The following is an 18,452-nucleotide window of genomic DNA, read 5'->3' on the forward strand; positions in this document are numbered from 1 at the left end:
CCTTTAGGATTCTGCCCTTTGTGGGGACAGAAAGTGGCAAGAGGAGCAAGATGTCTGAAGTCGGAGGGCACAGACTCTGATCGGTGCTTCGGTTTCCTCATCTGTAAAATGGGAGACTCGATAGCACTGATGCAGGGCTCTGAATATTTGGGAAGGGCTTAGCATGATGAAAGGCTTAGCAGGACAAGTCTTGGAAACCAAGCGTTACTCAGAGTACATTAGTGATGTCAATTCCATTCATGTCCTATCTCTTACCTGTGAAACAGGAAAAGCAATCACCTTTAACCATTTTTATAAGGCTAAAAGAGACAATTTTGCACTATAATTTGAGGATGCATACACCCCTATGTTCATGACAGCACTGTTTACAATAGCCAAGACATGGAACCAGCATAACACCCTTTGACAGATGAATGGATAAAGACGATGTGGGGTGTGTACACACACACACACACACACACACGCACAATGGAATATCACTCAGGCATAAAAAGAATGAAGCAATGCCATATCATACTAAATGAAGTAAGTCGGAAAGAGAAAGACAAATACCATGTGATATTACTTATATGTGGAATCCAAAATATGACACAAATGAATCTACCTAGGAAACAGACTCACAGACGTGGAGCACAGAGCTGTGGTTACCAAGGGGAAGGAGGGTCGGGGAGGGGGGGTTGGGAGTTTGGATTAGCAGATGCAAACTATTATATATAGAATGGATAAAAACAAGGTCCTACTGTATACCACAGGGAACTGTATTCAATATCCTGTAACCATAATGGAAAATTATATATGTAACTGAATCATTTTACTGTAAGCCAGAAATTAACACAACACTGTAAATAAACGATACTTCAATAAAAGAAATTTGAAAGAGAGAACACTGTAAGCCAGGGGCTAGCAACCTATGGCTCCTGGACCAAAGCAGTCAAATTCATGGGCATACAGCCCTGGCCATTCATTTACTCTTGTCTATTTTGCTTTCATACTACTTTGGGAGAGCTGAGTAATTGCAGCAAAGTCTAAAATACCATTGTCTGGCCCTTCACCAAAAAAAAAAAAAAAAAGATTTGCTAAGCCCTTTTGTAAATTCCAGTTTCTTGCTTGTTCATGGCTAGAAAGTGAAAGTCGCTCAGTCATGTCCGACTCTTTGCAATCCCATGGACTATACAGTCCATGGAATTCTCCAGGCCAGAATACTGGAGTGGGTAGCCTTTCCCTTCTCCAGGGGATCTTCCCAACCCAGGGATCAAACTCAGGTCTCCTATATTGTGGGCGGATTCTTAACCAGCTGAGCCACAAGGGAAGCCCAAGAATACTGGAGTGGGTAGCCTATCCCTTCTCCAGTGGATCTTTCCAATCCAGGAATCGAACCAGGGTCTCCTGCATTGCAGGTAGATTCTTTACCAACTGAGCTACTAGGGAAGCCCATTCGTGGCTACAAGTGGAGATTAGGCTTTCAAGTGCAGCATGGGGGTTTGTTTTTATTTTTAAGAATTAGGCTGTGATGGGGAATAAATTGATGCTAATAATAACTGCCAGGAGCCAGCACGGGAGTTCCTACCCGTGACAAGGTCATGCAGGAGAGCCCTGATGGGCAAGGCGAGTCAGGGCTCGAGAGGCTCCCTGGACCTGCCCGAGCATCTACCCCAAAACCAGAATCTGTCTGTTTTACTATTTTATGACTTTTACCAACTCCTCTGACATTAACTGGGGGTTATCCCCAACCACCTTTCTCTGTAAGAAAATCAACTTAAAACTCTAGTTAATAAGTCTCCTGGGCATAATAGGAGTGTTTCAATTCAAACCCCTCTGAAGACTTTCTAGCTTGCCTGACAGGTTTGTTCGGACTCCTGCAGCTACGCATGTGATTGCTCACAGCCTCCCAACCACGAGAGGCACGGGAAGCTTAAGATATTCTAACAATGCAGAGCTTCTCAGAGAGTTAAAATTGTTAGAACTAGTAGAGGATTTCTTTGTTGAGCTAATGCTTGCTGCCAAGTGTCCATACCCCTTACCTACTGTGTCCCTGGGAGTGTATTGATTAATATAGTTGGTATAGAAATGTAAGTAGTAGCTTTAATGTTTGTAACCTTGGACCCTTGAGTTAATTCTTTTCTTGTTATAGCCCACCACGATTTTGCCCTATAGGAATGCAGCTTTATCTAATGCTTTCAGAGGGTGGTGCCTGACTTTAGAATAATCACCTTTAGAGAAAAGTAAGTTTTCTGAAGAAAGGGTCATAAAATGTTAACAGTCCTCCTGGCCAGAAGTTGATGTAAATCACCTAAAGCTTTTGCATATGATATGTTTGCAGAAAGAAAGCCTGGCTTCAATAAGGATCAAGGACTGCTGACCTTGCATGACTCTACCTGCCCCCCAACCCAACCACCCCATTATCCTCTATGCACAACTTAAGGTATAAAAACTACTTTGGAAAATAAAGTGTGGGCCATGCTCATCAAGCTTGGTCTCCCCATGTTGTTCTTTCTCTTTCCTTTTCCTTTTCAGGCTGATTTCCTGGAGCGCAGGGGCCCTCTGCGTTCACTTTCCTGCCTGGGCTTCTAAGACCCACTCGAGAAGGTGCCTAAGGCTGGGCACCTTCAGCTATTCAAGAGGGCACCTGCGGCCTCCGTGAACAGAGCAAGTCCTGTGCTGGGGCTTTATTGGCTTTCTGCGTAAACCAAGGAATATCAGCCTCTTTCCTCTCCTCTATCTTCTTAACTGCAAAATTCTTTCCTATCTCTTTCTCTATTTCTCTCAGTTGCTGATGCCGTCCTCCCGAGGGAATCCCTGGATCCAACTGGGGCTGGACCCTGGCAAATAGCTATGTGTTGGGCACTTCCCTGGTGGTCCAGGGGCTGAGATTCCGAGCTCTCAATGCAGGGGACCGGATTTGATGCCTGGCTGGGGAATTAGATCCCACATGCCCCAATTAGGAGTTCCTGTGAGGCATCTAAGACCCAGTGTTATTAAATAAATATTAAAAAAATAGCTATCTGTTGCACACTTATTAGGCACCAGCCAGTATTCGACCCTCAACAGATGTTATATGTCTGGATGATTTATTGAGAGGTTAATTTGAAAAACTTTTCTTTATTCCCCCAGCTCTAATCCAGTTGTGACCAGGCTGCTGTCTTTGCTGGCCTTGGGACAGAAAGCAGAAGGTCAAAGCTCTTTGGATCTTTCACAGGAAATACTGTTCACTGCTCCAGTGGGGAGCGGAAAGAGAGACTGTGTGGAGGAACTGGGGGCCAGACAGGAAGCAAGGCTTCCATGTACAGATGTGCATTTTGTGCACTGCACAAAGGCAACCCTCCACGAGGCTGTATAGGGCTGAATCCCATGCACGTTCCTGTCTGTGGAGGCTGCTACTGCTTTTTTCTAATCTGAGCAAAAGTGCTGTGTACGTTAGCGGGGTCCCTAGGGAAGGCAGTGGAGGCCAGGTGTCTATGGACGAAGAATCCCAGGCCTCACCCAGGTGCTTTTTAGGAACAAGACAGACTGACTTTGAATGTACCACAAGGACAGGGAGACTGGGGCTTGGACGTGGAATTCAGTTGCTTCAGGGAAAATGAAGATATGAGTTATTTCCTTCCTTCCATCCTTTTCTCTCTCTCTCTCTTTCTTTCTATAACTTTATTGAGATATAATTTACACACTATAACATTCTTCCCTTTAGAGGTTCAGTTCAGTATACTCACAAGATTGTGCAACCGTCACCACAATCTAACTCCAGGGCGCTTTCTTCACCCCAAATGAAAGCCGGAACCCTTTAGCAGTCACTCCCCATCTCACTGTAAACCTCCCAGCCCCTGGAAACCACAAATCTATTTTCTTTCTTTTTTTTTTTTTTTTTAGAAATTATTGCTTTATTTGAGAAACTTACTTCCAGATTACTTTTATGTATTTTAAAAAGTCATAAAGAGCATCCAAGAAAAAAACATATACAGTTTCCATAGGAATAAGGACCAAAAAATGGGGTTGACGACTGCCCCAAATGATATTTCCTAAAGGAAAAAAATGTAATATTTAACTTCTTTTTTTTTTTGAGGCTGGGTAAGTGAACTACACACATCATAAATAAAATTTTCTTACTTTACAAGGAGGAAGGACTCTGATCTTGTTTTTGATGCATATTAAATACAAAAATCCATTGTTCTGATCAAGATGAGGGAAAAAACATCATTCTTCAACATTTCAGCTCATGCAATGAAATCCAAAGGTCTGCTGAATCCACCTTTTCGGTTCATGTACTGCCTATACTTTCTCTTCTGAGATACATTTATGGCATAGGCATTTACAGAGCCATCCACCTTTTTCCCTTTTGTGGAGTCAAAGGAGGCAAATCCCATTAACTTCATCATTTCTATTTCTTCCTCTGTTTTGCCCTCTAAGTCTTCCTCAGTTATCTGACGTTCTTTGCTTTTTGTTGCTTTTTGTTTCTTTCTTTTCCTCATCTCTTCTTTCTTTCAGTCGAGAAGGGGAAGGAGATGTGGATCTATGTCGTCTTGGGGACCTGGAACAACTTCTGTGTGGGGACCAGGAACGGCTTCTCCGATCTTGCTCCTGGGACCGGGACCTTTCTTGGCGCCTGCATTCTCTTTCCCGGGATGTGGACCGGGACCGCCTACGCTCCCTCCGTGGGGAGCGGCTGCGACTGTGACCCATTTGGAATCCTTCGCCAGTACAAGTCCCACAAATCTATTTTCTATCTCTGTAGATTTGCCCATCCTGGACATTTCATGTAACAGAATCATATAACACATAGCATCTGTGTCTGACTTTAACATCACGTTTTCAAGGTTTATCCACATGGTAGAATCTGTCAGAACTTTATTCCGTTTGATGGCTGAGGAATAGTCCCTTGTATGGATAGACCACATTTGTCTGTCCATTCACAGGTTAATGGACATTTAGATTGTCTCCACTTTTTGTTACAGATCATTCTAAATGTTCTGTTATGTGAACATTTGTGTATGAGTTTTTATACCAAAATAGGTTTTCATTTACTTATTTTTTTTCTTTTTGGTCTTAAAATGCCATGAGATTTCCATTTCTTTTGAGAGTGGAATTGTTGGGCCATATCATAACAGTGTTTAATCTTTGAAGAACTGCCAGACCATTTTCCGAAGTGGCTGCACCGTCTGACATTCCCACAAGCAGTGTGTGAAAGTTCTGGTCTCTCCACACCCTCACTAGCACTTGTCATTATCTTTTTCTTTTGCCATGCCTTGTGGGATCTTAGTTCCCTGACCAGGGGTTGAACCCACGCCCCCTGCACCGGAAGCATGAGTCTTAACCAATGGATGGTGGGGGAGGTCTCTGTCCATTTTGACTTCTCTTGTGGCACACAGGCTCTAGGGTCAGCAGGCTTCGGTAATTGTGGTACTTGGGCTCTGTAGTTGCGGCTCCCGGGCTCTAAGTGAAGACTCGGTAGTTGTGGCACATGGGCTTGCTCCGTGGTATGTGGGATCTTCCCAGACCAGGGATTGAACCCGAGTCTCCTGCACTGGTAGGCAGATTCTTTACCCCTGAGCCACCAGGGAAGCTCCTTGTCCATTTTTAAATTGAGCTATTTGTCTTTTATTGTTGGCTTGTCAGAGTTCTTTTTTTGGGTAACTTATTTTTGCCCTGGGTCTTTGTTGCCTGGGTCTTTGTTGCTTGGTGCCAGCTTTCTCTAGTTGGGACGAGCAGGGGCTACTCTCTTGTTGTGGTGCACGGGCTTCTGATTGCTGTGGCTTCTCTTGTTGCAGAGCACAGGCTCTGGGACATGCAGGCTTCAGTGGTTGTGGCTCATGGGCTCAACGTCTGTGACTCATGGGCTCTAGAGCATGGGCCCAGTACTTGTGGTGCATGGGCTTAGTCGCCCCAGGGGTGGGGTGGGGCATGTGGAATCTTCCCAGACCAGGGATCGAACCCATGTCCCCTGCATTGCAAGGCAGATTCTCAACCACTGAACCACCAGGGAAGTCCCACCTGTCTTTTAGTGTTGATCTGTAACAGTTCTTTTTATATTCAAGATACACGTCCCTTATCAAATATATCATTTGAGCACATTTTCTTCCATTCTGGGTGTTGCTGATATGACCAATTTCTTGCTCACCTTGTTTGCGAGTGGAGATTTGTGTCTGCCAGAAATCTATGACCTTTCCCCAAGTTGCAGAGAGACAAATCTTCAGATGGAAAGAATGAATGGGGAGAGGGAGAGGGTGGGATGATTTGGGAGAATGGCATTGAAATACGTATAATATCATATAGGGAACGAGTCGCTAGTCCAGGTTCAATGCATGATACTGGATGCTTGGGGCTGGTGCACTGGGACGACCCAGACAGATGGTATGGGGAGGGAGGAGGGAGGAGGGTTCAGGATGGGAAACACATGTATACCTGTGGTGGATTCATTTTGATATTTGTCAAAACCAATACAATATTGTAAAGTACAAAAAAAAAAAAAAAAAGAATGAATGGACAGTGCATCACCCAGACACAGTCCCACCAGCCTCCCCACCTCAGATGGCCTCCTACCCGGATCTTGTTGTTGAGGATCTTGTCATTGACGTCCTCGTCAAAGGACTTCTGAGGGTACACCTCGATGCTGTGAGTCTTCAGGTCATCCTGGATCTGCGGACCACACACAGGTGACCTCAGCCCACTCTAAGGTGAACTCTGCCCCCTCCACACCCCCACCGACCCCAAACTCATTCCCAGGTGCCCAGATCACCCTGTGCCTGAAGGCCTCTCGCTCCTCAATGGTCAGGCTGTCAGCCCGGGCTATCACGGGCACCACGTTCACAGCCCGGCAGAGCCGCTGCAGGAACTCAAGATCCAGGGGCCTCAGGCTGCTCAGGTGGGGCAGCGATGGTGGTGAGGGCACGATGAGCGGGTGCCAGCCCACAGCCCATGCCAGGGTCCCTTCCTCCTCCGCCCGCCGGCTCAGCCACCTCACCAGTGCCCAGTGGGTGGCACAAAGTATATGCAGCAGTGCACTCGCGTGTCAGGGATGTGTCGCTGGCGGGTGATGAGGATCTCCTCTTGCAGGTACCGCTCGTACTGCTCATTGATGTAGCCCAGGATGGGGTCCCAGCTGGGGCGGGAGATGGCCCAGCCTCAGAAACTTGCCGGGAGTGCCCACCACCACCCCCCAGGTCCTCTGGGTGTTCTGCCCTTGCAGGGCTTCCCTGTACAGATGTGCAGTTTGCGCACTGCACAAAGGCAACCCGCCATGAGGCTATGTAGGGATGAATCCCATGCAGGCTCCTGTCTGTGAAGGATGCTACTGCCTTTTTCTAATTCAAGCAAAAGAGCTGTGTAGGTTAGCGGGGTCCCTTGGGGAAGGGGTGGAGGCCAGGTGTCTATGGATGAAGAATCCCAGGCCTCACCCAGGTGCTTCTTTGAGTGTGTTTCATCTCCTTGAGAGCCTAAAACAACTCTGGACAGGGGATGTCGTCATCCCCAAGTTACAAAAAAGGAAGCCGAGGCTCAGAGAGCATCTGCAGCCTGGCCCAGGTTGTACACCCGGCAAGTAGTTTAACCCAGGGGTCCTGATTCTGGAGTGTGGGCTTCTATTGCCTTGCCATACTCATCAGCGATGCCTTCATCAGCAAGCTAAGAGCAAGCTAAGACCTTTACATACTTGACTCCCTATGATCCTGGGAGGAGGGCTGCACACACCCATTGTACAGGTGAATAAACTGAGCCTCAAAGTTGCCACATCCAGGTGGCTCCAGGCCTGATGTTTCCTGGAGACTGGAGGGGCAGGGGCAGGGGCAGCCAGGGCTTGGCCCTCCCTTCCTCCCCTGAGGACTTACCACTTGTCATTGTTGATTTGGTCCCCAAAGCCAGGTGTGTCGGTCACGGTCAGCTTAAGCTTCACACCATTCTCCTCGATGACTGTGGGGAAGAGTGGAGAGGAAGAGTGGGCCTGGGTGGGTAGGGTGGGGGTGGGGTGACGGGGGCTCACTCACCATGAGTCACAGAGTGCAGCTGCAGCGTCTGGGGCATGGGCACCCTCAGACCCGGCATCGTGGACTTCCATATCTTGGACTTGAAGAGCGTGTTCACCATGGTGGACTTTCCCAGCCCGCTCTGTCCTGCGAGTAACCACAGGGCAGCAACAATGGCAGAAGAGCTAGGCATGTTTCTGAAACTCTCAAATAAACTCTTTCAGAAAGTCAACCATTTTTTAAGTATAACATAAACACAGAAAAGCATGTATTATCCAGTCTCCAGCTCAATGCCTTCCCCATTTTTTATTGAGGCAGAAATAAATTAAAACATTATTTTTAAATAAAATATAAGATTATATAAAATATGAATGTGTAAAAATTATTTTACACATATAATAAGAATTAACATTAACCACTGAAAGTGTACAGTTCAGGGGCATTGAGTGCATTCACAGTGCTGTTCAAACGCCATCTCTCTCTAGCACCAAAACATTTTCATCAACCCAACAAAAACTCTACATTCATTAGCCACACGCTCCCCAATCACTAATCTGCTTTCCATTCATGGATTTGCCTATTGTGTACATACTTCTTTTTTTCCCTTTTTCTTGTGGACATGCTGTGCAGCTTGTGGGATATTATTTCCCTAACAAGGGCTCGAACCCAGGCCCTCGTCACTGAAACCGCAGAGTCCTAACCACAGGCCCTGCAGGGAATTCCCTGGATGCTTCATAGAAGTGGGATCATGCAATACTTGTCCTTTTGTATCTGGTTGCTCCCACTCAGCATCATCCACACTGTAGCATGCACCATGACCTCATACTTTTTCATGGCTGAGTAATACTCCACCTGATGGGTAGACCACACTGTGTTTATCCATTCCTCTGCGGATGCGCAGGTCAGTGCCTTTTTACAAATGAAACAACTGACAGATGCAGCACCAGGTGAAGAGACAGAACACGTGGTTCTACCCAAGACCACTCCAGTCACATCTTTGTTAACAGCCACTCTCCTGACTTGCACCATCAAGGAGCAGCTCTGCCCACCCACCCTCTACTTGGGAATCACACAGCACGTGCTCTTTCGTCTCTGGCTTCTCTTGGTGAGATTCCCTCATGCTGAATATTCCCTGACTATTCATTGGAAGGACTGATGCTGAAGCTCCAATACTTTGGCCACCTGATGCAAAGAGCCAGCTTGTTGGAAAAGACCCTGATGCTGGGAAAGATTGAGGGCGGGAGGAGAAGGGAATGACAGAGGATGACATGGTTGGATGGCAGCACCGACTCAATGGACACGAGTGTGAGCAAACTCTGGGAGGTAGTGAAGGACAGGGAAGCGAGGCGTCCTGCAGTCCGTAGGGTCGCAAAGAGTCCAACATGACTGAGTGACTGAAAAACGACAATCTCCGTGCTGTCTGTACTTGTAGATGGTCCATTCTCCCTGCTGTGCTGGCTTCTCAATTCCACAGACCTTGTCCTGCAGTAGGAAACATCCTACATCACAGGGCAGGATGCACGTTTGTATCTACAGCTGAAATTGCCCTTTGGGCTTCGATATTCAGAGTGGGAGCCACCCTTGGCTATTGTTACCGGCAATACGGTCACGCGCCAATCTGTACCAAGATGCACTGTCAGTGTACAGGAATAAACCATATTTTGCAAACTTGATATGATAACAAGAATGCAAACAATCTCGTGGATAATGTTTTCTATGTATTATATGTCAAGATGATAGTATTTTTGGAACGTATTGGGTTAAGTAAAAAAGATGATTAAAATCAATCTCTCTCGTTTCTCTTTTTTTAAAGGAAGCTACTAGGAAATTTAAAATTATGGATGTGACTCTCATGACATTTCTATTGGGTGCCCCCTCCTTAGAATAATACGCTTAGTTGGTGCTATATATCTGACATTTCGTGTTCCATTGCATCCAGTTTATTTTGTGAGAAGTGTAGTTTTCTTTTTTTAACTGATGTCTTTTTTTAAAAAAAATATTGATTTACTTTTTTGGCTGCACTGTGTGGCAATTGGGATCTTAGTTCCCCAACCAGGAATGGAACGTGGGCCCCTTGCATTGGGAGCTTGGAGTCTTAACCACTGGGCCACCAGGGAAGTCAGAGAAGTGTAGCTTTTGACCGACCAAATTTTGCATGTATAAAAATGCAATTCCAGGTCAGCTGACCCATGGGGAGCCTCCTAGATGGCAGGCACTATGCTAAACCCCATGAGGAAACTGAGGCAGCGAGGGGTCAGGGGCCCAGGTCACACACTGGTGGGCATTAAAATCCTGGGACCAGCATCTAAGTCTGGGTGCCCCCACTTCCTGCCACACACAGCCTCCTCTTTGCATGTTCTGATTGGCTTTAGTCAGGGCTTCTTGGGTGATTTTTGTCTTTTCATGACTCAGCATTTCCTACTTCTCTACCTACCACATCCCTTTGAGGTACACCTGTCAGGACCACTTTACAGATGGGGAGACTGAGGCTCCGAGAGATGACACGCCCAGGCCCACAGGGTGGTGTCCGTGGCTCAGTCCTCCTGTGAGCCCCGACCCCTCACTCACCCACCACCATGATGTTGAACTCAAACCCCATCTTCATGGCCTTGATCTTGAGTTGGTCTAGCACAGCCTCGATGCCCACATAACCAAGCCTCTCGCAGGAGAGGGTCCTTGGGCTGGAGGCCCGTGACGAACTGGGTGAGGGGGACTGCCTCAAGGGGTCCATGGGGCCAAGGAACAACGATGCCTGTCATCTGGGTCAGGGTGGGAAGAAGGGGGTCGCTGGGGCTCCAGAGGGGGACCATCTGAATTCTCATCTCTGAACCCTGACTCCTGAGACCTGCTCCCAGACATTCCCATGCTTCACATCCCCTGACTTATGTATCCCGCTAAGTCCCCATGGCCCATGGAGCTTGGCACGGGGTGCCTGGGGGCATTGCCTCTCAAGGGAGACTGAACCCCTTTTCTGAGATGCACCAGCCCCAGGAATCTGTCCCTCCCCCACCCTCGGCCCAAGCAGGCTCCCGCAGCTGTGTGGCCCGTCTGGCAAAAGCCAGGGGCTGGACCCATGGTGGGGACACAGATGGAGAGAGGCAGCCTCGTGTGGCACCTGGTGGCCTTGGGTCCCTGTGGAAGCCTTGGGGGACTGCCCTGTCCTGGCAGACCCTGGTGTGTGTGGTGAGGGGGAGGGGACAGGTGACAGTTAACTGAAGAATCTGAGCTCCACCTGCTTCCCCTGAACCCCGCCCCACCCCCCCACCCAGGGCTCCGCTGCAGCAGGGGGCCGGGGACAGGGACAGGTAAGTCATGCCTCCAGGCCCTTTCAGGCCAGTACCCTGTAACCCTCACAATGACACCAGCCTGGTTCTATAGACAGGAAGCCAGGGCCCCGGGGCAACTCCCTTGCTCAAGGTCACTGGTAAGAGGCACAGCGGGACTGCCCAGGGTTCCTCTGGCTTCCATGCCCTTAAACCACTCTGTCAGGGAAGGAAACCCGTGACCAGAAAAGACAGCGGAAAGCACACCTGGGTGTGTGTTTTCTTTGGCTCGTCCATTGCTGGTGTCATTCTGTCAACACGCTCTGTGTTGTGTCTGTGTTAACAACTGTTCTAGGAGCCTTAGGATGTTAACCTGTCAATGGTCTTCATGGGAGTAAGTGTTGTTACTAGACCTGAGTGTGTTAAGTCGCTTCAGTTGTGTCTGACTTGGTGACCCTAAGGACTGTAGCCCATCGCTCCTCTGTCCATGGGATTCTCCAGGCAAGAACACTGGAGTGGGTTGCCCTGTCCTCCTCCGGGGCTGGGGGGGGTGGTCTTGCCGAACCAGGGACTGAACGCGCTCATCTCTTCTGTCTCCTGCGTTGGCAGGCAGGCAGTTCTTTACCAGTAGTGCCACCTGGGAAGCCCCAGCTTACATAAGGGTCCAGAGAGCGGTTCAAGGTCACACAGTGAGGAAGTGGCAGAACTGGGAGCTGTGTCCACATGCTCACCTCTACAGTCTCTTTTCTTGTTCACATCGATGTCTAGATTTCTGGTATATCTCACCGACCGACAGACTGACACATCACCAACTCAATAGACATGAGTTTGAGCAAGCTCCAGGGGATGAAGGACAGGGAAGCCTGGTGTGCTGCAGTCCATGGGGTCACAAAGATTCGGATATGACTTAGCGACTGAACAGCAAAGAGATTTATAATCCCTGGCAACTCTGGGTCCAGCCCACAGCTGACTCAAGCTGCCCTCTTTATTATTTTATTTACTTATTTGTTTTTTGGCCATGCTGCATGGCTTGCAGGATCTTAGTTCCATGACCGGGGATTGAATCCAGGTCCTGGCAATGAAAGTGCTGAGTCCTAACCACCGGACCTCCAGGGAAGTCCCTCGCCACCCTCTTTAGATGGGCTACATGCTCTCCAGTTTGCCAGAGTCCTCACCTCTCCCTAACGCCTCCCCAATAAGATCCTTCTCATAATAAGTCTGCTTCACTAAGTTCTTTCTTGCCTGTTTCCTGGCACCTGAGTTTCTAAGCCACAAGCAATCTTCTGTCTCAGATGTATGCAAATGTTTTCTGTAAAAAGCCAGATAGTATAGATTTTAAGTTCTGCCCATCATAAGATCTCTGTTGCAACTGCTCTTTGACTCCACTGTCGCGGTGCAACAGCAGCCACAGCAGAGGGTCAGGCGTGGATGCATGCCAGTCAGACCATTTCCAGGAGCATGTGGTGGCTTGTCGTGCCCATTCTTCTCACTGAGACTCAGCCCCTCTGCCTGACCCACTCGCCTCCTCTGTCCTGAGCCCCAGCAACCTCTGTCCCTGCCTGCCTGCCTTGTCTTCTGCTCCCCTACCATCCACACATCTGAAGACAGAGGCTTAAATGTCACCTTCAGGGCCTGGAGGACAGGAGTGGGGCTTGTTGGAGCCTGGGACAGAGCCTGCCCAGAACACGATGCTGCTCCCGTTGGAGAACTCCCTCAAGCTACGACGGACGCCACAGCTAGAGGGACTCGGCGAGCCTGGCCTCCTCCTCCACGCAGAGGAGGATGATCTGTGAGGACGACCCAACAGCACCACTGACATGGGGACCCACCTGGCACAGGAGAAGGATCTGCCTCTGGGAATAAGCAAATCAGCGCCTCTGCCCAGAAAACACTTTCTGTGGCAGTGTCACATGTGAGTGATGTGGGATTCTGGTGGGAAGACGCCCACAGGGACCATTCAAGGCACTGGGCCTTGTGGACTGGGGAAAAAATGTTAGTCGTTCAGTCGTGTCTGTCTCTCTGCGACCCCGTGGACTGCAGCCCGCCAGGTGCCTCTATCCATGGGATTCTCCAGGTAAGAATACTGGAATGGGTAGACATTCCCTTCTCCAAGGGGTCTTCCCCACTCAGGGATCGAACATTGCATTGCAGGCAGATTCTTTACCATCTGGGCCACCAGGGAAGCCCCACAGGGACTGGGAAAAGCTGAGGGCAAAGTGATCAGAGCAGACGGCAGAGGGCAGGTGAGCCCAGCGTATCCAAAGAACCAAGACTGGAGAGGATCGCACGCACAGGTGGGGTGAGTGACACGTGGCCATTTAGTGCGCGTTTTCTACTGCGGTCATTGTGCCAAGGGAACATTTGTATCGATTACTGCATTCAACCCTCACAGAGGCCCGAGGGGGGAGATCTCCACTCACCCATTTAAGATGAGGAAACTGAGGCAGAGAGGGGTTGGGGCTGGGCCTCCGGTCACACACAGGTGGGTGTTAGGGCTGGGAACAGGACCCCAGTCCGGGGTCTGACCGGTTAGAAACGTGTCCTGCTGTGGCCTGTCCCCCATCATCGCTCTGCTTGGATCTTGCTGGGGGGTGGGGGTTGTACCGGTAATTTTTTGTCTTTTGATGACTCAAGAGTACCTCAGATTTTCTTTAATGAAAATAAACAAATGAAGCACCTGGAGGTCTAGACAGGAAGACTGAGAGTCAGCAGGGAGAGGAGAAGACAGTGGCCCCTGCCTAACTGGTCAGGCCGAGGGGTGGGCAGGGACCAGTTGTTAACCTCCCCTCCTTGCTTTTTTTTTTCAATTGAGGTAAAATCCACAGAACATAAAATTAACCGCTAGCCATTTTAACATGCACAGATCTGTGCTTTGCCACATTCACAATGCTGCAGAGCTACCACCCCTATCCAACTCCATGACATGTTCACCACCCCAAAAGGGAATTCCATCACCACTAAGCAACCCCTTCCCAACCCCTGCCCTAGACCTTGGCAAACAGTACTTTCTGTCTCTATGGATTCCCTTCCTCTGGACATTTCCTATAAACGTAATCATGGCCTTTTCTGTCTGGCTTCTTTCACCCGTCTTTCCAATGTTCCTCCACTTTGTAGTGTGTGTTGGTTGATGCCTCATTCCTTTGCAGGGCCGAATAATATTAAATTACATGGAGAGACCCTGGCTGCATGTTCAGTCGCTTCAGTCGTGTCCGACTCTTTGCGACCCTATGGACTGCAGCCCGCCAGGCTCCTCTGTCCATGGGATTCTCCGGGTAATAATACTGGAGTGAGTTGCAATGCCCTCCTCCAGGGGATTTTCCTGACCCAGGGATCAAACTCGAGTCTGCCTGCATTTCCTGCATTGCAGGCGGATTCTTTACCCAATGAGCCACCTTCCCACTCCATGGGAAGCCCGTGGAGTGACCACGTTGTGTTTATTCATTCATCAGTTAACAGATATTTTGGGGGTGTTTCCACTTTTGGGCTACTGTGAAAAATGATGCTGTGAATATTTGCATACAAGTTCCTGTGTGGACATGGAGTGGAGTGGAACTGTCAGGTCCTGACAACTCCATGCGTAACTTTTCAAGGAACTGCCAGAAACTGGTTTCTACAGTGGCTGCATCCCTTCCGTTTTGCACTAGAATAGTCATTTCAAAGCTACCGCTCCTGGGCAACACCAATCTGAGATTTCAGAATGGGATGGGCGGGGCTGGGGGCGGGGTATGGAGGGTTTAAAACAAGGATCCCAGCACAGGAGACTTTGTTACAGTGGTCAAGGGCTCCGGGGTTTGAGGTTTGAATCCCTGGGTCTGGGTTCTGAGTTCCCTGCTCGCTGGGTGTGATCAGAAGAATCATGGTGCCCAAAGACATTCTCATCTGAACTCCTGAATATGTTACCTTACGTGGCAAAAGGGACTTTGCAGATGTGACTAAGGATTTTGATGGGGAGATGATCCTATGAACCAATCACAGGGATGCTTATGAGAGGGAGGCAGGAAGGGCAGAGCCAGAGGTGTGAGGATGGGGATGGGGTATGAACCAAGGAACAGGGGTGCGAGGCCTCTAGAAAAGCCGAGGAATGGATTCTCCCCTGGGGGATCTACAGGAGGAAAGCCGTCCTACTCGGTCATTTTAGACCTTGACCTCCAGAACTGTAAGATGATACACTTGCAATATGTCACTAAGTTGGTATACAGTAGTATGTCACAGCAACAACAGGAAATGAACACATTACATGTATGACCTGAACTAGCTGGTGAACTCCTCAAGACCTCAGTGTACACATCTGTAAAATGGGACTAGCAAATATACCTGCTTGAGGACTGCCGTGAGGAATCAACTGGGTAATGTACGTACAGCCATTCTTCTCAGTTCAAGACCACTACGATAAAGCAAGTGTTAGTCTCTCAGTCATGTCCGACTTTTTGCAGCCCCATGGATTGTAGCCTGCCAGACTCCTCTGTCCATGGGATTCTCCAGGCAAGAATTCTGGAGCGGGAATCTCACAATAAAGCAAATACTACAATAAAATGATTCTCATGGATTTTTTGGTTTCCCAGGGCACATAAAAGCTGTTTGCACTATACTGTAGTCTATTAAGTGTGCAACAGCATTGTGTCTAAATGTACAAATTTTAACTAAAAAATACTTTGCTGAAAAATGCCAAAACAACATCAAAGACCACTAATCACAGAGTGCCCTAACAAATATAGTAATGATGAGAAAGTTTCCAAATGCTGCTGGAAAAATGCTACCAACAAGACTCACTCAACTCAAGCTGGCACAAACCTTCAATCTGTCAAAAACACACACCATCTGTGAAAGTGCAGTAAACAAAGGTGAACCCATGTAGGGTCAGGCAGAGCCTAATGCTAGCCAACATGTTTTCCCAGCAAGACTGTAAGCTCAAGGGACACGCAGATGTGTCCACCTGGTTTACAGCCAGTCCCAAGTGCTGACATGGCCTGGCCCCTGCTATGGGGACAGGGGGCCGGTGAGAGCTGCCTCCAGCTGCTATGTCAGGGGCCCCCAGGCCCCAGTTTCTGGGGAGAGAGCTCATGCAAGTGACCTTAACTATCATCTTGCGGGGTCATTGTGAGGGTCAGAACAGCGAGAACCCTGGAGGCTACAGCTGTGCCACCAGGCACAAGACGGCTGCCCAGGCACGGGTGGTGGACAGGTTAACTGCTTCTCCCTCCCCTCACCTCCTTGTCTCCAATTTTACCTCCCTCTATCCCTCTAACCGGAAAAGGCAATGGCACCCCACTCCAGTACTCTTGCCTGGAAAATCCCATGGATGGAGGAGCCTGGTAGGCTGCAGTCCATGGGGTCGCTAAGAGTCAGACACGACTGAAGTGACTTAGCAGCAGCAGCATCCCTCTAACCCATGAAATTAAAAGACGCTTACTCCTTAGAAGGAAAGTTATGACCAACCTAGACAGCATGTTAAAAAGCAGAGACATTACTTTGCCAACAAAGGTCCATCTAGTCAAGGCTATGGTTTTTCCAGTAGTCATGAATGGATGTGAGTTGGACTGTAAAGAAAGCTGAGCGCCGAAGAATTGATGCTTTTGAACTGTGGTGTTGGAGAAGACTCTTGAGAGTCCCTGGGACTTGCAGAGAGATCCAGAGTCCACCCTAAAGATCAGTCCTGGGTGTTCACTGGAAGGACTGATGTTGAAGGTGAAACTCCAATACTTTGGCCACCTGATGCAAAGAACTGACTCATTGAAAAAGACCCTGATGCTGGCAAAGATTGAGGGCAGGAGGAGAAGGGGATGCCAGAGGATGAGATGGTTGGATGGTATCACCGACGCAATGGACATGAGTTTGGATAAACTCCGGGAGTTGGTGATGGACAGGGAGGCCTGATGTGCTGCAGTCCGTGGGGTCGCCGAGTTGGACACAACTGAGCTACTGACCTGAACTGATCCCTCCAACCCACCACCGTCTTTTTCTGTCTTTTTTTCACCTGTGAAGCCAACAGAGGCTGAGGGCCAGGCTGTCCCAGGTTGCTACTCTGGTCTTTTGAGAAAAAGTGACCCAGAGTAAAAAGGCCACCAGGCCTGTGGCCTCTTGCCTGCTCCCGCAGCACTTGCGGAGGTTCAGAGGCAGAAAGCACAGCTGTGGGGCACAGGGCCCGCCCTCTCTTGAGCTCCTGGGGGGTGGGGTTGTGCTGGGGGAGTGGTGGGAGGCGGGGCAGGTTGCTAAGGCCTCAGGTCCTGTGGACCTGGAAGCTGGAGGCAATCTGTGCTCCCTGGACCTAGGAGCCGCCTGGGGCAGTTCCAAGGTAGGTGGGGGTCCGGGGATGGGGCTGCTTTGGGGGGCGGGTGGGAAGGGGGTTGCCTAGGCCAGGGTCAGGGGAGGTGCAGGAGAGAAGCAGGGTAGGGGTCAGACTCCAGGGGGTGGTGTGGGAGGACAGTGCAAGGGCTGGCCTGCAGCAGCCCCAGTGAAGCCAAGATTCTGAGGGGCCCTCTGTTGGGGGTGGCTGGAGCAGGTGGCAGCCAGGACCTCCCAGCTGAGATGGAGTGGACGATCCTGCTCTTCCACTCCAAGTGGACCATCGCCTTTGTCTTCGGCCTCGGTGAGTGCCGCTCAGCCCCGGCCCCCATCAGCCTCCCAGGCCCAGGGCCTTATCTGGACCCCCGTCCTGCCCACAGTGGTCGTGTTGCTCCTGCTGCTGTTTGTCATCAACTCCAGCTGTGGCGGCTGTATTCCCGGCTGTGGCGGCTGTATTCCCGGCTGTGGCGGCTGTATTCCCGGCTGTGGCAGCTGTATTCCCTGCTGTGGCAGTTGTATTCCCTGCTGTGGCAGTTGTATTCCCGGCTGTGGCAGCTGTATTCCCTGCACACCCTGCTGACAAAGCTGCTCCTTCGGGTCCCAGAAGGTGAGTTCCGAGCACCAGGGCCGGGCGGGCACTGGGACAGCGAGGAGCTGCAGTAGGTTGGGCAGGGGGCCAAGGAGTGAAGTCACTGGCCCGACTGTGCCTCTCTTGCAGGAATCCACCCCTACCCCAGGGATTTGATAACTTCGCCTGGACCCTTAATGCGGACAGTCCCTGCCTCCCTGTCTTTGCCCTGCTGGAGAGTAATAACAAAACCTTGTTCAGCCAAAGCCTGAGTCTAGAGCTCGTCCCATCAGGGTGGGCAGTGCGGGTCCTTACGGCTTCACCGAGAGCCTACTGGGTTCCCCAGCCTTCAGCTGGCATGGCTGTTACCAGGAGACCTTAGGTGACATG

At 49.6% G+C, this 18,452-nt stretch overlaps 2 protein-coding genes, 1 long non-coding RNA gene and 1 pseudogene across 6 annotated transcripts in view; 2 read left to right on the plus strand and 2 right to left on the minus strand.

Moving 5' to 3' along the window:
• Positions 1-2,468, plus strand: part of LOC139179695 (uncharacterized) — an 18,602-nt gene extending 16,134 nt beyond the window's left edge. The window contains exon 3 of the long non-coding RNA XR_011564001.1: positions 2,321-2,468. This is a non-coding gene — a long non-coding RNA (uncharacterized lncRNA). The remainder of the gene's footprint in view (positions 1-2,320) is intronic.
• The window catches only part of SEPTIN12 (septin 12), a 13,048-nt gene extending 1,873 nt beyond the window's left edge, over positions 1-11,175 (minus strand). Inside the window, exons 1-7 of one of the 2 annotated variants that reach the window (XM_019988073.2) lie at positions 11,065-11,175; positions 10,518-10,708; positions 7,971-8,096; positions 7,815-7,896; positions 6,953-7,090; positions 6,728-6,845; positions 6,532-6,627 (exon numbers count right to left, since the gene is read on the minus strand). In XM_019988073.2, coding sequence (XP_019843632.2) covers positions 6,532-6,627; positions 6,728-6,845; positions 6,953-7,090; positions 7,815-7,896; positions 7,971-8,096; positions 10,518-10,680 — 723 coding nt within the window. In that variant the 5' untranslated portion in view covers positions 10,681-10,708; positions 11,065-11,175. The other variant, XM_019988072.2, reaches the window with a different exon arrangement.
• LOC109578662 (U4/U6.U5 small nuclear ribonucleoprotein 27 kDa protein pseudogene) lies at positions 4,088-4,716 on the minus strand (annotated as a pseudogene).
• LOC109578748 (male-specific sperm protein Mst84Dd-like) lies at positions 11,164-18,328 on the plus strand. 3 transcript variants are annotated; one of them, XR_011563999.1, is made up of 5 exons: positions 11,164-11,254; positions 12,842-13,124; positions 13,364-13,511; positions 17,875-18,101; positions 18,213-18,328. XR_011563999.1 is itself a non-coding variant. In XM_019988232.2 (3 exons), exons 1-2 carry the CDS (start codon positions 17,738-17,740, stop codon positions 18,072-18,074), a joined length of 261 nt encoding a protein of 86 aa, XP_019843791.2. In that variant the 5' UTR covers positions 17,538-17,737; the 3' UTR covers positions 18,075-18,101; positions 18,213-18,328. The 3 variants fall into 3 exon arrangements, 1 of the variants encoding a protein (XP_019843791.2); XR_011564000.1 differs by lacking the exons at positions 11,164-11,254; positions 12,842-13,124 and adding an exon at positions 13,139-13,286; XM_019988232.2 differs by lacking the exons at positions 11,164-11,254; positions 12,842-13,124; positions 13,364-13,511 and adding an exon at positions 17,538-17,798.
• Positions 18,329-18,452: the final 124 nt, after the last annotated feature.

The sequence above is a fragment of the Bos indicus genome, chromosome 25 (assembly GCF_029378745.1).
Source record: "Bos indicus isolate NIAB-ARS_2022 breed Sahiwal x Tharparkar chromosome 25, NIAB-ARS_B.indTharparkar_mat_pri_1.0, whole genome shotgun sequence".
NCBI classification, from domain to species: domain Eukaryota; kingdom Metazoa; phylum Chordata; class Mammalia; order Artiodactyla; family Bovidae; genus Bos; species Bos indicus.